Here is a 21,165-nt window from a genome sequence, read left to right on the forward strand (position 1 = left end):
GTATACAGGTGAAGCTGTGCCCATGTTGGGCACTATTGATGTTAAGGTGGAGCTCAATGTCCAGGCGGACGGAGTTATCGGTCCAATCTGGTTGTTTGTTGTGGGGGAGGCGTGTCATTATTCCACCACCCCTGAGATCACAGATGTTAGAACAGCTACATTCCGGTCACTGTGGAATAGCGCGCATGAAGGAAATTGCACGAAGCTATTTTTGGTGGCCTAGATTGGACAGTGCTATTGAAGAGAAGGCAAAAGCTTGTATGTCATGTCAGGGTGTAAGAAATGCACCCCAGTGGGCACCCCTACACCCATGGGACTGGCCTGAAAACCCGTGGCAACGTATTCACGTTGACTTTGCTGGCCCCCTTGAAGGAAGCATGTTCTTGGTGGCAGTAGATGCCCATTCTAAATGGCCAGAAGTCTCTATAATGCAGTCCACTACTGCAGAGAGTACTATCCAAAAACTACGAGGACTCTTTAGTCGTTTTGGTCTGCCAGAACAACTTGTGAGCGACAACGGACCGCAGTTCGTCTCTCAGGAGTTTCAAAATTTTATGAAGGCAAATGGGATACACCACATCACGTCAGCACCATATCATCCGTCCACCAACGGATTAGCTGAAAGATTTGTGCAGACAATGAAAAACGCTTTGAAATCAGCAAAGAGACAACACTCCATTCAAAAGCGTCTGGATACCTTCTTACTTTCCTATAGAAACACACCTCATGCTACGACCCAGGCTTCCCCAGCCTTTCTAATGATGGGACGACAGCTGCGCACTTGCTTTGATCTGCTGAAACCTTCTGAACCCAGACAAACTGTGCAACATCAGCAGCAATATCAAGTCATCAGACGGGCACCCAGAGCAAAAGACCGAACCTTTAGCCCAGGGCAGCCAGTTTTGGCTCGGAATTATACTTCCAGAGCTAAATGGGCCCCGGCCACAGTCATCACTCAAACAGGACCTGTTTCCTATACAGTCCGGACTGCAGAGAATCTTACCTGGCGACATGTAGATCAGCTGTTGCCAGGTCATGCCAGTCTTCAGGACCCATCTGCAGTTGAGGGGTCTGACTTCACCCCTCCTGGTGAGACACCGAATCATGAGTCACCTGTTCCTGACTGTTCTCCTCCATTACTGCCGGCAGCTGAGATACCCCTTTGCCCAGCACGAGCTGATACCACCTCCTCACCTATTCGTGCTGCGGACCCTGAGCCCCTAGTACTTTCGGGCGCAACAACACCAGAAGTTCGCCGTAATCCACCTAGAGACAGAAGGCCTCCTCATCGGCTGGATCTTTAGTTAGGGCGAACCCACGGTTATGGGGCAAAATAATCCCCAGGGTTTAGCCGGGAATGGAGGCAGTCTACCCTCCTTCTCTAGTTTAGTGTGTGTTTTATTTAGGGGATGTTCTTATTAGGGGGGGAGGAATATGTTGTGTATTTGGTTGTCATGGGTTTTGTTACTATGGCAACTGAGTTAGACTATTAAGGGATAGCTCAGCCGGTTTCAACCGGCTGGGTGAGCTCTCTGTCTCTGTAAATAAAATGGAGGTTTTGGTTAGCTGCCTGCTCTCTGGCCTCAAGTGATTGCTTCCTACACCGGCTGCCCCAAGGATACAACACCTTCCCCTGCCTATTAGATACGCCGCCCATGGAAAAATCCTGTAGTGCACCTGACTGCATACATCTAGGGTTAGATTCTGATCTTATGTTTGTTAATGTCAACCTAGAGAGTGCATCCCCTGACTCACACCAGGATAACTGAAATCCTGAATCTGTCTACTTAATAATGATAAAACAATGGTCTTTAGCTGAAAGATTTTTTTTTTTTTGTATTTTTCAAGTGCAGTTCATTCATAGGAAATGAAGAAAAGAATGTGTTATTTCCCTGTTTGATAAATTTCATGATACACTAAAAATAATACCATCCCATTCTTCTGATTTCTCTTAAAGCAGTTGTCTCCTCCACTGTTCTTGGAAATGTTTTGAATGTCCCTGAGGCATTTGGGCTAATCTGTCTACTGGAAATATAGTTAAGTACTGGAAGTGTGGGTCCCTCCAGTGGCAGGAGAACAATATTGGTACTAATTGATGCTGACCATTACATCAATAATGTTTCTGCTTGAGTAAGACAATGGAACGAAACAGGTGCCTTGATATGTCAAAGGCTGAGGTTTCAATTTGCATGAGGAAGCAGAAGGGCATGTTGTTCTGCCAGTTCAGCTTGTTAGGCAGGACTTGATTAGAGCCAGTCTGTTTCTTAGCAACAGCCTTCCCTAACTAAAAAAACACTTCAAGGGAGAGGAGGAGATTTGCTAATACCTCTCTGACAAGCTGGATAATGGTAGAAAGCAGAAATTCACAGCTGGAAGCTAACCAGAGATCTTTATTGGACAGCGGGATTTAAACACCTGTGCATCAAACCTATCTTGTTTTAATTTTGAATGCTAAGCACACATGAGCCTGAACTCAGAAGATTCATATCTTTTGGACAGAAGAGAAGTCATATCCTAGGTTACTGACTTCATATTTATCTGTGGCATTCATGTTACAATAGTTATTTATGATTAACCCACCTGTTCCGAATTAGTTTTGCAGGTTCCTTAATAAACTGGGAGTGGTGAAATAAAATCCAAAATTTCACATGTTTAGTAGCCATAAATTGACTTCCTCTAGTCACAGAACAGTTACATCTCTAACAGCTGTTGATGGAGGCCCTGGGTATGGAAAGGGGGATGATCATTTAGGCAGCGAGGGCTGATCTTATGGAGAGATTTGAATATTAAGATCATGGGGAGGGATTCTGTTCTGTTGGGAGCCAGTGTAGGAAATGGAGCACCAGGGTCATGTGTTCATGGTGACCTGTTTTTATTTTTATTTTATTTTATTTTTTTAAGCAAATGGTCTGTTTCACTTTGTACCTGTAAAGCTTTTTGAGTATTCTTATTTGATTGGTTGTTTTAATAAAGTTATATGGCTTCATTCCCAGATTGAATTACAATATTGAGCCTAGAGGTCACAAAAGTATAGGGTTCTATAGCCAGATTTGTCTCTGATAGAATTAGACACAGTCTTCCAGACAGCCTCAAGTGGAAGTTGGCATTTTTCTCAGTTATGGTGCCTAGCCACCCAGTGGAATCTACAAACCCTGAGTTAGGCATCTACCTCCCTATACAATGCATGGGGGAGAGGCATCTAAGAATGAAAGCCACCTAAGCTTGCCAATAGTGGATGCTGACAGAAGGGTTATCACCTAAGTCCGAGAGTTAAGTGCCTAAGTCTAGAGGTTGAAGGGAGGCACCCTATCTCAGCTTGGGGTCCACATTCAGGAACCCTCTCCTGGAGTTAGTCGCCTAGACTGTTTTTTCACAAGAACAGTGGTGACACGTTCCTAACTCTATGCAAAATGGCCCCTTTCTAGAAACACTGTGTCTTTTTTGCCTGGGTTCAGTTTCATCCAGGTGCAGACTGTCTAGGGATATTTAATTTTTGGAGGAGAAGAAACAAACTAGCTGTTAAACTTTCTCAAAATATATGTGTAGTTCTGAGTTACTACATGGATCTATATCATCTCCTTCTTAATCGATGGTTCAACACTAACAGCAACAAAAGTAATTAATGTGTCATTGAAGGAAGTGGTAGAGTGGTTAACTACAAAGACCAGAGGGACTTCTGAAATGCGGGAAAACATAATCTAATTATTCCTCAGGTGCTTGTTGTCACCAGGACTATGGGGAATCTCACTGAGTAGCTTGCTTGCTCTGAATTTCTGCCTTCCATGTTGCCTAGTTTACACCTGTGCAAAGTGGAAGCACTTTTACACTTGTTTTATGCAAGTGTCAAAGACTACACATTGTGCAAGGCAGTGGGGACTCAAGTCCTCTGCCTGGATTCCTGCTCAAACAGTAGCACTTGGTGCTTTGTCTGGGTGAATGGGTACTGCTTCTTTGAGCAAAATGGAACCCTGGAGAGAAAGAGAAAGAGAGAAAGATGCATTGCTACAAACCCCCTCCTTCAGTAACAGTGTTTTTCTTGAAGGAGTCTAGTTAGTGAATAGGTGCTTGTGGGATTCCTTTTCTTCTCTTTTTCATACCCACGGTTAGAGGGATTTCCCTTCACCCTCGCACTTTCCTAGTTCTTGTCATGCAGCTCTGACACCGCAGAGCCTTTAACCCGTGTCCCCCTTCCCAGCTCTGACGCCGCAGAGCATTTACCCGTGTCCCCCTTCCCAGCTCTGACATCACAGAGCGTTTACCCCGCGTCCCCCTTAGCAAACATGATTTCAATTTCCCTTCGCCCCACTTCCTGTTTGACCCTAGTTTGTATAGTAATATTCTCAGCTATACCTTAACCAATCATTTTACTGAAATTTAACTAATCAATCCTAACATATTGTAACATAATTCTCTAACCAATTATATCCCACTACCCTAATTAACTTACACCTAGCAAAATTAATTATACAGCAGATAGAAACAGTTAGAGAACTAGACAGATTAACAATAGAAAAATGGGGGCCATAAACAAAAAATAGTACAGAAATTAGCATTTCATAACCAATGATAAGTGATTTCTTGCCAGACAGGATGCTATCAAATTAAGTTTTCCTTAACCATCTTTATCTGGTGGTGATAGGCACTATCAGGACACGATTGTATTCCTAACAGCCCAATACGACCTTATTTCAATGTGATTGGTTTGGAATCTGAGGATGTGACTGTACGCTTCCCAGCTTATGGCTTCTCCTGCTGCTTAGCCAAAGGCCTTAGCCTAAGAACAAGGCCTCAGACTATCCTAATGAGAGAAGGCCCATACACAGGCGGACTGTGATATTGATGCTTTGTTTTTATACCTCTGTAACTAGCTAAGTGATAAAAATGCACCGAAGTTCTTAAAGTATAGGCCTTTACAGGCAGGCCTGAATATCTATATTCTAACAGCCACCCTGCTCCAGCAGCCTCCATTTACCTGGGGAACCCCAGTGCCAAGATACCAAGATTATGTAATATTCTTTACTATTATGATTTTGGATACCATGAGGATAAGGGACATATAAATACTGGAATAAAGTCGCTATTACAATTTATATCACAAGTCCAAAGTTCATAAAGTGGCTTATGTGATAGAAAGATTAGTATCAGTACTATTACAAATTGTGAAGTGTTTGTGCATGCCAGGTTCATTCACAGTAGTGGAATTCTATTTGCTGAAACTTTTTTGTTATATTATTCTGTTGAAGGAATTCCTTTTTGTTTTTTAAACAAAAAATATTTACCTCCCTTTCAAGTTACAGTGGATGTAATTAAAGTTTCCATTGTCTTTCTCTGGAAGGTAAGTTATTGCCTGTTTGATTATGTATTCCTTATACTTATGAGAGGGACTACCATTAAATCCAGTAACATCTTATCTAACAGTAGAAAGGTTTTACAAATTACCTGCAGCTCTCCACCCTTTTTTCTAGAATGGATTCTTTATCTGTGGATTCAACCAGGCAGGAATTTCCTCCTTCATTGTATATTGTTTCTTAGTATTTCTTCACACAATGCACAGTCAACCTGTGGAACTCCTTGCCAGAGGATGTTGTGAAGGCCAAGACTGTAACAGGGTTCAAAAAAGAATTAGATAAATTCATGGAAGATAGGTCCATTAATGGCTATTAGCCAGGATGGGCGGGAATGGTGTCCCTAGCCTCTGTTTGCCAGAAGCTGGGAATGAGCAACGGGGGGAGGGGGGGGGGAATCACTTGATGATTACCTGTTCTGTTCATTCCCTCTGGCCACTGTTGGAACACAGGGTACTGGGCTAGATGGACTTTTGGTCTGACCCAGTAGGGCCATTCTTATGTTCTGATCTGAAAAAAACAGAAGCATAGAAATATAGGTCTGGAAGGGACCTTGAGAGGTCAACTAGTCCATCCTCCTATGCTGAAGCAGGGCCAAATATAAATGGGGTTTTTCCCATTTTATTCATACTTCAAAAAATTCTACTCATTTCCTAGTCTCTCCTCCTCATTAGCAATTTTATTGAAATTTGGTCACAGGAGCAGCAGGATGATACAGATGTCTGGATTTTTTTTCTTCCTTCTTTTTCATGCTAGCTGGCTGTGTTGTAACTTAGGCTGACCCCTTTCTACCAGATAGCCAGCTAACACTGCTTCAGTCATGTCAGTCTGTGCCTTAACATGATTGAAAAGCCCTCTTCATACTTAAATCGATTAAGCTAAGAAGATTGAAAAAATTGTACCCTTTCCCTTTCTATACATCGTCTGAAGGTATTCTTGGCTAATTACCTATAAATAGAAAACCATAAATGTGAGTTTTGTGTAACAGAGGGCTTTTTCTGTTTCCAAAGCATGAAACAAATGTCTTATTTTGCAGACACACTTGTAAACGGAGCCATGGAACTACGTGAGTAAAATATTTCATTAACATTGGTTAAATGTCTTCTAATATTTGGATCACTTACAAGAGTCTAAACTAAACAGCTAAATTAGCAATATATATTACTACAGTAGTAGTGGGAGGTATTCTAGAATAAATGAGTTTCAACACAGATGTTTAAATCCCTCTTAACATCCTTATGACACAGCCACATGTCAACTGCAGTGATCAGCATAAGTACTTACCAGGGCTAAATTATCTGGATGAGCAGATAATGGGTACCTTGTGAGTGAAATGATACAACGCCAGGAGCAGGGACTATTTAAAAAAAAAATCTCAAGGACCTTGAACCTGTAAAGCTGCTTGTTAATTAAGTGAGAAAAAATTATACCAAAGTGAATGAGGAGAATTATTTAATTCTCCAGGAGAATGCTGGCTTATGTTCACAAGTAATTATTTGAGTTAGAATGGTGCCAAGAACTTTAAATTTGTTAGTTTCTAAGGTGCCACAAGTACTCCTGTTCTTTTTGCGGATACAGACTAACACGGCTGCTACTCTGAAACAAGAGAAACAGATAAGGAAGTTGCTGGTATGAAATAAGAATTAACTAACCTCCTAACTAGATACAGTTTACAGCACCTGTTTCCTTTCAGCACTTTTGGGATTTGAATGCATCTAAATGGTTCTGATTCTTTCATAATGTAAAATTTCTCATTAGCGTTTTTTAAAACAAATTTTCTGTTTTTAAGGGAATTTCATGTTGTTTAAATACAGCAAACTTGTCACAAATTTCCTTTTAGATAAGATCTATATGAAAAAAGTTCATTTTATAGATTTGTTTTTTAATTTGACAAAACAAAAAAAAATGAATATTTGTTTCTTTCTTCCAGCAAATAAAGCTGCTGAATTTCCAAATTCCGCTTACCCTCCAGGTTATGCAGGAAATCAAGTTCCTTATGGATATCCTCAGTACGCACCTCAAACTTTCCAAAGTAAGTTATTTGATTATGTTATGACATACAAATTAACTGATCTGTTTTGTCCCCAGAAAAAATAGTTTGTGTTCCAAGATGGCAACCACCTGTGAACTAATTCCCCTGCTATTAATTTTCCGGGATGAAATGTTTAGACTTTTTTTTTGAAGAAAAGCTTGATTGTTCTTTCCTTTATTTAGTATTGCTGTGGTAACATGCTACCTATAAAGGAAAATTAAATAGTCAGAAAATCTCCTGTCAGCAGGAAAACCCTGTTGTGGGGGCAATGGAAAGGAAGATAGTGCAGTTGCAGAAGTAGCATGCATGGTAGCTCTTTGCTTTTGACCTCTACACCTCAGTCAATAGTCTCTTTTAAAATAAAAATATTTTACATGTTTTCTTTAGCAATTCAGAACTGGATTTAAAACTGGAGAAGTTATAATCTCCATCTCTGTTACTGTTTCTGTCTTACCTGCCTCCAATCTGAATTCCCCCCATTATTTTTCCCATTGCGTTGCCCCTTCTTCCACACTGTCACAGAAGCTTAAAACTTTTTCTCTCTCCCTCTTTGCTGAGTGACCTCCCTCTCTACATTCAAATCTTTCCCCCAGAACACACCACTTCAGATAACCCTTTAAGTAATAATTTGCTGAAATATGAATGTTTGACATTTTTATTTTGCTTTTTTATATGTAAGAAAGCCTCTGACTTGAACCTTCACACTCAGTGATATCGTGTATGTCTTAAATATTGAGTTATATTTGTTCTGTATTGGCCTGTCCTGCTTGTCTTTTGGATTTTATGCACTTTGTGGCGGAGCAACCCTATTCTCAAGTTCTGTAAACATTGTCAGCACTTGGCAAATAATAATGATTATGCATTGTGGAGACTGAAAAAAGTTTGTTCTTTTTAGAACAAGAAAGATTAAATTCTGAGATCAGTGTAGTTTGCTCTTTCACTGTTTGATCCTGATATTAAGTACAAACACACATTGTCATAGTCACACCAGCTAAGAATCTTCTCTATAGATTGTAATTACTTGCTATTAGCTGCAGTGTAATCCACAGTTTCACTGGAAAAGATGCCCTTTTCAAGTCCTATAAAAAGCTAACATGCAAAGCATTTGGGTGGATTAGCTGTTACTAAGGCTGTGTTTGTGGTAATATCTCTTGGAAACAGTAGAGTGCGTGAATAACTCTGCATGAACATCCTTCATAGTTTCAATATAATTCTTGCTTCATTGTAGAGCAGGAAGCTTAAACTTTTTACTTTCTGTAGGTGGAGAAACGTGTACCAGCTTGATGATGTTGTATTCATGCTAAATTTGAATCTTCTTTAGTTCTTAGATATAACTTCCATGAACATTGTACACATTTGTTCAATTTTCTCTTTAAAATAAATATTTATATACTACCAGCACTGCTATAGATAACACATTCCTCTGGTAGTGTAGAATTTATATTACAGATACAGAGAGATCTTTAATCCATGAACATAAATATATACTGTGTGCGCCATCTAGTGGGCCTATCACAACGCTAAGTGTTAAACGGCATGACTTGAATCTGATTTTTATACTGAGTTCTGTGTGGACAAATAAAATAAATGGGAGATTGATCATGTAATATAGCTAAAATCATGATGCAGTTATTTTATTTCTGTGTATGTATGTACAGTATGACAAACTTCTTGACACTATTTTGACAAAAATAATTAAATATATAGGACTATAGTACATGCTTGAAAGCTTCAGACTGACTTTTATAGACACATACTATCTCTAAAATAGCAGATAAGTAACTATAGAAAATATTTTTCTAAAAGTTCTCAAATTGCTCTTCACAACATGGCAATCTTACAGCCATTTATCAAATACTTTTCCATGTTCAAATATATTCTATTTTCATTTGCTGTATATTACTTTTAAATTGTAATGATGAGATCAAGTGAGCAGCTTCATTTTTATTACATTTAATTTGTAGATTATTTATAGGTATCTTACTATATGAAATTGGTATACTTGGGAGAGGGGTTTGTTTTCATATTAATGTGAAGGGTGTAAAATATCTGGTTTCAGATATTTTGTCTTATTATAATAAATATATCTAGCTCTTGTGTAGCACTTTACATCAGTAGATGTCAAAGTGCTTTACAAAGAAGGTTAGTATCATCCCCATTTTACTGATGGGAAAACTAAGGCGCAGGGAGGTGAAGTGACTTGCCTACGGTCACCCAGGCAGGCCAATGGCAGAGCTGGGAATAGAAGCTAGGTCTGTTGAGTCCTTGTCAGTATTCTGTCCTCTGATGGCTTCCCTGTAAGTCCTGTTTATTCTATGACCTTGTCTACACGTAAGTTGTATTGCTTTAAGTATACCAATATAGTTGAAGCCATACAATGACCCTTGTACGGATGTAGTTATACTGATGCATGCGTCTGATGAAGTGGGTATTCTCCCATGAAAGCTTATGCTACAATACGTCTGTTAGTCTGTAACGTGCCACAGGACTCTTTGTCGCTTTTTACAGGTCCAGACTAACACAGCTACCCCTCTGATACTCATACAGGTTGTTGCTGTGCTGAAAGACAGGGGGAGAGAGAGAAGCAGCTTTTTAGAAAGGAAAGAGTATAGTGCCCTATATATGCTGCAAACAGCCAGAAGGAAGATGGGGAGAGAGGAGCGACTGTGTCAGTCAAAGAGCCACAAAATAATAGTTAAGCGGTGTCTTTAATATTACTGTGAAGTTTGAGCTCTGGAGTTGCAGTGGTAAATAATGACCTGTTGATGCGGATTCATTATCATGATGTGAAAGTTACCACAGAGCGACGGCATCAGTTTGCAGCTTTGTGATTCCTGGCTACTCACTTTGCTGTTGTAGTGGCTCTCCAGCTTTCAGAGGTTGAGGATCATTGAACTGAATTATGGGTGAGCTTGGAAGGATTAGATTTTTATCATTAAACATCAATTTCACCCTATGCACACAAACTGATGGCAAAATATTTCCATCTATTATAATAGAAATGCACACATAGGCAGAGTAAGAAAAATGCTTCTTGAGAACTTATTGGAGTTCGATTTAAGGATATTTACTCTGTATATTTTGTTTTAATGGTTATAAAGCTTTAACTTTTGAATCTCAGCAACTACTGTCATTAAAATAAGTGTCTAACCTCCTCATAACTTCCCACAACTGCCAAAAATTTAAATAGATAAAAACAAAAAAAAGCTTACAACCCATAATTTTGCACACCTGTGAAAATGTAAATTATTAATCATTGAAAAATGTTTAAAATAAATGTCAATATTGTTGAAATTATAAAATAAGTTGATTTCTGCCGAGCCTAATTATGTCTTGTAGTTTCACTATGAGGCTCTCAATAGTTAAAAATGCTAGAACTTCAGAAGTGTATTTGTTGATGTGTTGAAACTATGTTTTTAATATCTAATTTTCAGAATTGTGTGTGTTTTGTGTTTTGTTTCTCTTTCCACAAACTAGATGCTCCAGGGCAAGCTAATAATGCCTTCCAGGGTTACCCAGCAGGAGCTCCATATGGACCTGGGGGCCTTCCAGTCCAAAATCAGCCTTCTGGGCCCAGTGGGGCAGCTTGGATGCCAGCACCTCCTCCCCCTCTCAACTGTCCACCTGGATTAGAATACCTAAGTCAGGTACCTATATTCTTCTCCGTTTTAAACTGCCATGAAAATACAAAGCTAATAGATACCTGCACATTTAAGTACCTTTTTATCTACTTTGGGAAATCAAGTGGCTTACATGAGTTGTATTGGCGATACAGAGCCGTTTACATTTAGGTCAGAGGTTAAAAATCTGTCCCTTGGACCAACTTCTTTTGGGGAGAGAGACAAGCTTTATCTCACCCACCTTTGTCTCTCTTATATCCTGGTACCAACATGGCTGCAACAACACTGCATAGTCCCAGTTTTAGCAGACAAGTGTCCACCACTGATTGACACCCAATTTGACAATCTTATCCAAGAATTTAAAATTAAATGAGAATGGATACTGCTCTATTGTACATTGTTGTATCAGAAACAGTGACACTAGGTAAGGGTAGTATGGTGTGGCAAAGGCCTATATTACAGTATGGTCATCAGTAGCACATCAGACTTCATGATTTTCAATGTGGTACTTTTTCTGAGCACTACTATTCATTCTCCTTCTCCACCTCCAAGTATCTTCAAATAGATGTAGCGCACAACAGAGCAGCTCACAAAATTAGAATCTTAGTGTTTGAATGATCTTTTTGATCATCCCAGGTGATCACATGTGTGAGAGAGAGACCATTTCTGTAGCACAATTAATGTAGATGATCTAACGTTATAATTATGAATTGATCCATAATTTTGTATCCTGAAATCTAATCTTTGAAAAATAAAAGCTGACATACTTGTAGATTTTATTTTTTAAATTTAATTATAACTTTCATTTATTAACTTCTATTTGAAACTGTTTTTTAACCACTATAACAGATTGACCAGATATTAATTCATCAGCAAATTGAGCTTCTGGAAGGTATGTATGTTGCTATACTGCTAAATGGAAGATTATTATACTGGAGATATTTTAAATGACTGTGGTCCTATATCAAGTAATTATATGTGACTGTTAAACACCAGTCTTATTTAATGATAGATGTTCTTTATTTATTCATTGTTTTTAAAGATGGGGTCTTTATTGATTTGTTTTTTGTCTTTTATATCTTTAAGCAATTCCCTACAATAGTACATTTTGGGGAGGAGAGTGGGGGTGGCACCAATTCTTAAAATGTTGCTTACTTTCAGTATCTCAAACTTAAAACATAATTTATTTGAACTTCTAAAAACATACAAATTGATATATAAAAATGTGTCAGTTTCTAATTTAAAAGTGTAATCTTTACATCTTATCTCACTCATTCATGTGATTTCAAACTATCATCTTTACAGATCTCCTTCTCTACTTCTGACCTATCTAATTCAATCTAATCCTACATCTTGGCCTATCTCTCTGACATCTCCTCCTGGAAGCTTCGCTGCTAGCTAACTGATCTTTTCTCCCAAATCCTTTCCACTCTGTTTGTTCTTTGCCATGTTTGACAACATCATGATCCTGATGTCACTCATGCCCTTAATATTGATGATGTTGTTGACACCTTCTCTCTTACCCTCTGCAACTAGGCTACGCCCAAATCTTGCTGCTTTTTCATCCCATAACATTTCTAAGATCCATCTGTTTTGTTTTGTTTTGTTGTTCAGGCCCCCATCATTTCCTATCCCAATTATTGTAACCATCTACTCACTGGCCTCCCTTCCACACACATTTTCCCCCCTCCAGTCCATTCAAATCACATCTGCTAAAATCTTGCTGGCTTACCCTTCTAACAGTATCATGCTGCTTTCTGGATCCCTCCGCTGGCTCCAGCTGTTTCACATCAACTTAAAGCTTCTTTTTCTTATTGTCAGGGCTATTCACAACTCTACCCCTCCCTAGCTGTCTACTTTAGTTTTTTATTGCATTGCTCCCCACTGCTGCATCCACTGTGACAGTGGTGCCTGTCTTGTCTGCTCATTTGTCACTTCTCACACAAACACCTCTGTTGCATCTCACCTGTGGAACACCTTTTCTGAACTGATCATAAGGCCTTCTCCATCCTGAGTTACTGTAAGTCTCACCTGTGCTATAATATCTAAAAGAACTCACTGTTCACATTAATTAGTTTTGAAGGGAAAATGGGAATAGTTAGCAACTTATTCATTATTCTTCGGGAGCCAAAAAAATTCACTGCCTTATAGGTGAGACCGCGTTATATTGGGTTTGGTCTGGTACGGCATACCGGCAAGAGCTAGTACTCCATGCCAGACTGGACCAGCTTCCCCGGCAGTGATTTAAAGGGCCTGGTGCTCCAGCCGCTGTGGGGAGCCCCAAGCCCTTTAAATTCCCGCCGGGGCTCTGACAGCTGGGCTCGGGTGGGGATTTAAAAGGCCCGGGGCTCCCCACAGCGGCTGGTGCCTCTGGCCCTTTAAATCACTGCCCAAGCCTGGCTGCCAGAGCCCTGATGGGGATTTAAAGGGCCCGGGGCTCCAGCTGCTGTGGGGAGCCCTGGGCCCTTAAAATCGCTGCCAGAGCTCTGACAGCAGGGCTCGGGTTGGGATTTAAAGGGCCTGGGGCTCCATACGAATTTGGATATAACGCGGTAAAGCAGCGGGGCTTGGGTGGCGCTTTAAAGGGCCCAGGGCTCCCCCCTGCTTTAGCGCGTTATATCCAAATTCGTGTCGCGTTCTGTCGGGGTAGAAGTGTATGTATCTCTTATAAGCTTTCCCCATCCCCCCATGTTAGTAATCTTATTAGATTGTAAGATCTTCAGGGAAAGGGCCATGTTTTCCTATGTGTTTATGTAGGGATTAGTACAGTGGGTTCCTGACCCTGCTTGGGGCCTCTGCAGTTTCTATTAATACTTGTATTTAGTGTATCAACTAAATAGCTTTTTAATGTTGTTAATTTTCAGTTCTTACCGGTTTTGAAACTAATAATAAATATGAAATCAAAAACAGTTTGGGCCAAAGAGTATATTTTGCAGCGGAGGAAAATGATTGTTGTACTCGAAATTGTTGTGGACCATCACGACCTTTCACCATGAAGATCGTTGACAATATGGGTCAAGAAGTGATAACATTGCAGAGACCTCTCAGATGCTCTTCATGCTGTTGGCCTTGCTGCTTGCAAGAGGTGAGATATTCCTTTCTCTTTCCTGCACCTTTAAAAGTTTTCAGATATTTTGTTTTTTGTCAAGAAGTGAGGTGGAACAAGGTTAACGTCATCTGTAATTTAGTGGGGATCTGTGATTTTTTTTTTTGAGGGTTTTTTGAAAATTTCTCTCGTGACTTTTGTCTCCTTTTTGTTGGATTTTTTTTTTTTTTACATTTTGCTATGGCAGGGATGGGCAAACTACAGCCCGCGGGCCGGATCCAGCCCCTCAGGGCTTTGGATCTGGCCTGTGGGATTGCCCCCCATGGCGCTATGGGCCCCATACCACTCTCAGAAGCGGCCAGCACAATGTCCTTGCGCCGTTTGGGTGAGGGGGGCGGGGCAGAAGGCTCCGTGCGTTGCCCTTGCCTCCAGGCACCACCCCCCGCAGCTCCCATTGGCTGGGAAAGGGGAACTGCATCCAATGGGAGCTTCAGGGGAGGTACCTGGAGGCGCGGCAAGGGCAGTGCATGTGGAGCCCTCTGCCACCCCTACCCCAAGGGCCGCAGTATTCCTGGAGCAGCGCAGGGCCAGGGCCGGGGAGGGTGTGCAGGGAGCCTGGCTTGGCCCCGGTGTGCGCCGCTGCCACCACAGAGCCGCTTTAGGTAAGCAGTGCCAGGCCAGAGCCCAAACTTCTCCTGCACCCTGCCCTCCAACTCCCTGCCCTAAGCCCCCTGCCTGCACCTCGCACCCCTTCTGCACCCCAACTCCCTGCCCTGAGCCCCCTTGTATACCTTGTACCCCTGCTTCTGCCCCAATCCTTTGCCCTGAGCCCCTTTCTGCACACCGCATGCCTTCCTACACCCCCTCCTGCACCCCAACCCCAGCCCTGCATACAATTTCCCCACCCAGATGTGGCCCTCGGCCCAAAAAGTTTGCCCACCCCTGTGCTATGGGCTTAATGCTGTGAATCCTTCCTTTAGGATCCTGTAGACATCAGTGACTTCCCTGAAAAGTGGGTGTTCAACACTTTTTTAGGATTGGACCCTAAAGAGGAACCAACTTAATTCAAAATTTTGATTATTATAAGTGAATTTAGCTTTCTGAATATTGATAATAAGTAAAGAAGGACAAAAAATTACCAGGCTCATGAGCCATTGACCTGACCCTCCTTGAATTAAAACTAACAAGTTAAATATCTTGTAGGGAACCCCAGGATGTATGGCAAAGCACACTGAGGGCATAGCAAAGCCTTAGCCACTTCTATTAAAACAATCTGTAAAGACAAGAAAGCTCTAAACCACATACACAAGTAGTAGTAATACAGTATTAGGGATATCTTTGGTGTCGTTGCCTGCATATACTCATGTACTGATATATATATTCACATCCTTCCTTGGGAACTTTGTGGTGAGAGACAAAGGACCAGCCCTGTCCCTGACACGCCAAATGAATCTGATGATCCAGAACTCCAGAGGTCAGTGATTGACCCTTCAGCTCTTCGCTGTTATCAGTGATGGAAAACTTACCCCAGCTACATGGTGGCTTAGTTATTATAGGGTCTGGGCACTATCATGAATATTCATTCAGATGCCCAGCCTTCCATGTCCAAATCTAACTTCCTTACACTCCTAATATTGGGGTGCCCTTATCCTATAGGTTAACAACATATTAATGCCTTTTAACTCATTATCATATATGTCACTTATTGCTAAAGCAGGTTTGTGGTTAAACATATACCAATGATTCTATCCTAAAACACCCAATCCCAGTATCAGTTCAGTGTTCCTGTGGTTGCCCTGTATCATTATGTACCAACTCCTTCTCTTGAGCAAGCTATTCCCAGTTCCCCAAAATCTAGGGTAATCATTGGGCCATTTTATCTATGCTAAGGGTCATAGACCTGTGACCAGGTGCCTGGGATAGACTACACTGAGAATGCCACACTCAGGGCAGACTGCAAGAAATAGGACAGACAGTCCCCCCAAACTGGTAGTTTATTCTATAATCAGATTCACCAAACCAGTAACAAAAGAGCTTCTGCCAGTACCACACTGGTTAACCAGAAGCCAAACACAGTCCCCTTTAGGCATTCCAGCACTTCGCTCCCATCCAGACAACCCAATCTAATATAGTGACAGGTTATTGAAAACCCATTTAACCATATGTGAGGTTCTTTCTAATCCCAAAGGATCAGACATATACTCAAGACAATATGTATCTCAGATCTTACCCAAATATCACGCTGTCAGTCAATCCTTAGTAAACTAACTAAAGATTTAATGTATTTGAGCATAAGCTTTTGTGGGCTACAGCCCACTTCATCGGATGCATGCTGTGGAAAATACAGTAGGAAGATATATATATATATATACACACAGAGAACATGAAACAATGGGTGTTACTATACACACTCTTAACGGGAGTGATCAGTTAAGGTGAGCTATTACCAGCAGGAGAGAAAAAAACTTTTTGTAGTGGTAATCAAAATGGTCCATTTGCAGCAGTTAAGAACATAAGAACATAAGAAAGGCCGTACCGGGTCAGACCAAAGGTCCATCTAGCCCAGTATCTGTCTACTGACAGTGGCCAATGCCAGGTGCCCCTGAGGGAGTGAACCTAACAGGCAATGATCAAATGATCTCTCTCTCTCTCTCATCCATCTCCATCCTCTGAGCTAGGACACAGACACACCCATCATCCATCTAGGGCATTTATGGACCATGGACTTACCACCATATTTATTAGTCCCCTTTTAAACACATTTTATATAGTCTAGCCTCCTCCTCCTCCCTCTCCCCAGGAGTTGTCCACAGTTGACTGTTTGAAAGAAAAAATTTTTTTTTTTTTTTTTTTTTTTTAAACTTTTTGCTGCTTTTTCATTTTTTTTGGTTTGGTTTCTTGTAAATAAGTAATAACTTTTTAATATCCACTTTCTCAACATCACTCACATTTTTATATACATATATATCTCTCCCCCTTTTCCTTTCCTTTTTCCAAACTTCCAAACTCCTCTTCTTTTCTCTTTTCCTCATATCTCCTTCTATCTCTAAACCTTTTTAGTTTTTTTTTTTCTTTTCTGAACCTTTTTATCTTTTTTTTTTTGTTTTTGAGGAGAGAGACTGTACACAGTAGTATTGGGTACTATGGGCGTACTGATATATATATAATATAATATATATATATTCTCTTATTCTCTCTCCTTTTTTTAATGAATCCCACATCCTGTTTTTTTTTTTTGACCGCTGCACACTCATCTTCATCTTCAGAAGAGACTACTATCCAACTCCAATCCTTTTCCTTCCTTTCTAGTAGTATTAAAGCCCCCCATCATGTATATATGTATATTATTTTTTTTTTTTTAATGTTTTTACATTTATTTTTTTCATTTTTTTTTTTTTTTTTTGTTTTTTTGCCACATCACTTAGTTTTGTTTTTTTTCTTTCTCTTTTCTTTCTTCTTTATCTTCTCTTAACTCTCTTGTAGTCTAGTATCATCTGCAAACTTTGCCTCACTGTTTACCTTTTTTCTATTTATTAATTAATTGGAATAGAATGAGAGATTGGTCCTAGGACTGACCTTTGGGAACGACTAGTTTTACTCCTCTCCATTTCTTCCTTATTTTTTTTACCCCTTTCCTGTCCTTTCCCCCTGTCCTTTTTCTCAATCTTAATCCATTCTTTTCCTTTTTTTATGACAGCATAGACAGCTTTTCTTTTGAGCCTTTGGTGAGGGGACCTTGTCCTTGGCTTTCTGGAAACTATACACACTATATCTGTCTGTTTGTTGTTTCCATGTTGTTGTTGTCCATCTAAGAATAGATAGACCTTTAGATTACTCTTGTTTTTTTTTTCAAGAATTTTTATGTTTTTGCTCAAGTTTTTGTTTTTTTTTTTCTGTCTCTTTTTTTTTCTTTATTATTTTCAATTGTTAGATTTTACCACCGGTAGACTAATTTTATTCACCTCTTGTTTTTTAATTTTTTTTCAAGACATTAGCTACTTCCAGTTATTGGGTTTCGTTACATTTTAGTACCAGAGGTTCAAAACTTAGTTAACAAGTTCATAACTTTAGTTGTTCTTTTAAGACCATCTGGGGTCTCTTTCTAATCTGGTCAGGACCTGGGATCTGTCAAATGTTAGAATATCAATTAATGTTTTATCACTGAATTCCAATCTGATCCTCTCTCCTCATCTGACAGTTCCTCACCAGTTCCAAACCAGGGAGCTCTTCTAAAAAGCCAGCTCAACATCCCTGAGGCAAAAGAATCCGTGAGTTTCTCAGCAAAAGATCATTCTTTTTTTAGCGCTCTTTTTTTTTTTTTATTTTTTTTCTTTTTTTGTTGCTGCTTGTTTGCTTTTTGCTTTTTTGGTTTCTTCTTGCTTTTGTTTTATAAATTTGGCTTTGTTTTTATTTTTTTTTTTTTTCTTTTTTCTCTTCAACTTCTTCTTGGCTTTCTTTTGGCTTTCTTTGCACTTTATTGTTGGTCTTTATATCTTTCACTGCTTGTGAAAGATTGACAAGAAGTTGTGAGGAACAGGGAGGTGAGAGGGGAATAAACATGGGGAAATAGTTTTATTTTGTGTAATGACCCATCCACTCCCAGTCTTTATTTAAGCCTAATTTAATGGTGTCCATTTTGCAAATTAATTCCAATTCAGCAGTCTCTCATTGGAGTCTGTTTTTGAAGTTTTTTTGGTTGTAATATTGCGACTTTTAGGTCTGTAATGGCGTGACCGGGGAGATTGAAGTGTTCTCCGACTGGTTTTTGAATGTTATAATTCTTGATGTCTGATTTGTGTCCATTTATTCTTTTACATAGAGACTGTCCGGTTTGGCCAATGTACATGGCAGAGGGACATTGCTGGCACATGATGGCATATATCACATTGGTAGATGTGCAGGTGAACGAGCCTCTGATAGTGTGGCTGATGTGATTAGGTCTTATGATGGTGTCCCCTGACTAGATATGTGGACAGAGTTGGCAACGGGCTTTGTTGCAAGGATAGGTTCCTGGGTTAGTGTTTTTGTTGTGTAGTCTGTGGTTGCTGGTGAGTATTTGCTTCAGATTGGGGGCTGTCTGGAAGCAAGGACTGGCCTGTCTCCCAAGATCTGTGAGAGTGAGGGATCGTCCTTCAGGGTAGGTTGTAGATCCTTGATGATGCGCTGGAGAGGTTTTAGTTGGGTGCTGAAGGTGACAGCTAGTGGCGTTCTGTTACTTTCTTTGTTGGGTCTGTCCTGTAGTAGGTGACTTCTGGGTACTCTTCTGGCTCTGTCAATCTGTTTCTTCACTTCAGCAGGTGGGTATTGTAGTTGTAAGAACGCTTGATAGAGATCTTGTAAGTGTTTGTCTCTGTCTGAGGGGTTGGAGCAAATGTGATTGTATCGTATCCATCACTCTCACAGATCTTGGGAGACAGGCCAGTCCTATCCTGAATTGGAATTTGCAAAATGGACACTATTAAATTAGGCTTAAATAAAGACTGGGAGTGGATGGGTCATTACACAAAGTAAAACTATTTCCCCATGTTTATTCCTCCCCTCTCCCCACACACTGTTCCTCACAACTTCTTGTCAACCTTTCTTATACACAGAATCACAAGGCCTACTTTACTTATGCTAGCTTGCTTAAGCCAGTGTCTTATAGAATACAAGCCTATAGGTTCCTTGTGTTACTGCTGAGTAAAATAAAAGGCTAAGCTAGCTCTAATGGGCTACACAGTAAGATGGTCTTCTGTTTAGAGTCACAATCTGCTCTCCATTTCTGCTACAAATTTTTGTATGCATCTCTTGCAGATACACAGATAAAGTTTATATATAGATATGCAAATAAAGTGATCTGCAGTTAAACTCTACATGAGTTGGGAATGTAAAATTATTTTATATTAAGCAAAATCTCAGTTTTAATACTGTTCAGGTAGATTAAAACAATATTGAAATTCCTATAATTAAACCACTATTAAATCTCTTACTAGGACAAAGTTAAAGCTTCCACTGGCTTAACTTAACTCACTGCTTTTTATAGTATTATGGGTCCAGCAGCTTTTGGGGTTGGAGGGTTGTGAGGGGTGGGAACATTGTTTTTACTTATTAAACTATGGTAGCATGTGTGACAGTTCTCACAGAATGTTCAGACAAACCTCCTTGAATCATTTAAGAAACAGTTGTAGTCTTCAAGTGTTTTTTTTCCACGCAGATTCCACTCTTGGTGCGCGTGAACATGCGATTAGATTATTTTGAATAGCAGTGCCTGTTGTGGGAGCCCTTGCAATTACTGTAGCTTAGAGTATGAGAGGCAAGGTGGGCTTAACCACATCACAGTTTCTTCAGGTTGAACCATGTGGTTTGCACGTCTCTTCAACATGTTAGCATACACTTTGGTTTGGAGGGTGGGGGGGAGTTAATTTCCCTGTGGAAACAAGGCATTGATAGAGTTTCTTCTTCCCAACCTCCATATCTAGGACCCAATGCCCCCCAGTTCTCCCTCTGTACACAAGACCAACCTCCAGGAATCAAGATCTGTCCCTTCTGTGACTTGGCAATGTCCGTCATTAATGTTCATGCTAGATGCCTCCTTTGGTTAGGTGAGGGGGTGTATGTCTAAGTGTTGCTTGGAGTGCAAGGCTTTTTCAAAGTACACATGTAAATCCAACGAGGGCAGACTGAGGTTGAATCTTCTGAAGACTTCAGTGTGTCATTCAACCCAGGCAAGCCAGCTAGGAGGCCACCTCCCACCAGTCAATCTCTTTCCTTAAGTGTTCCTGTGAGTTGCAGAGCCAACCTGAGCCAGAACACTTTAAAACACTTCGCCTCCCTGTGCCTCATAATTAAGGCTCTGTGTTTGTCACGCAGGTCACGAAAGTCACAGATTCCATGACTTTCCGCAACCTCTGTGACTTTGCAGCAGCCAGTTTTGCTGACCCAAGGGCAGCCAAAGCAGCTGGCTCTAGGGCCAGCAGCTCAGGTGGCCCCAGAGACAGCCATACTGGCTGCTGCTGGAGCAGCTCTGCAGCCAGTCGGTGAGTCAGCCCTGCAGCCAGTCACACCGGCTGCTGCTCAGGCAGTCCCTGAGGCCAGCCACACTGGCTGTTGCTTGGGCAGCCTATGACTTTTACTAAAAATACC

The 21,165-nt window shown here is 40.5% G+C and overlaps 1 protein-coding gene across 4 annotated transcripts in view; it reads left to right on the plus strand.

Annotated features, from left to right (window-relative positions):
* LOC120371943 (phospholipid scramblase 1-like) overlaps positions 1 to 21,165 on the plus strand; it is a 44,730-nt gene that overhangs the window by 9,018 nt on the left and 14,547 nt on the right. For 2 of the 4 annotated variants that reach the window (XM_039488435.1, XM_039488436.1), the window contains exons 2-6: positions 6,382 to 6,411; positions 7,276 to 7,377; positions 10,855 to 11,024; positions 11,847 to 11,889; positions 13,862 to 14,082. In XM_039488435.1, coding sequence (XP_039344369.1) covers positions 6,402 to 6,411; positions 7,276 to 7,377; positions 10,855 to 11,024; positions 11,847 to 11,889; positions 13,862 to 14,082 — 546 coding nt within the window. In that variant the 5' untranslated portion in view covers positions 6,382 to 6,401. Of the gene's footprint in view, positions 1 to 6,355; positions 6,412 to 7,275; positions 7,378 to 10,854; positions 11,025 to 11,846; positions 11,890 to 13,861; positions 14,083 to 21,165 lie in introns of those variants that run through there. The other 2 variants (XM_039488434.1, XM_039488433.1) reach the window with 1 other exon arrangement.

Source organism: Mauremys reevesii, linkage group 9 (genome assembly GCF_016161935.1).
Source record: "Mauremys reevesii isolate NIE-2019 linkage group 9, ASM1616193v1, whole genome shotgun sequence".
Taxonomy (NCBI): domain Eukaryota; kingdom Metazoa; phylum Chordata; order Testudines; family Geoemydidae; genus Mauremys; species Mauremys reevesii.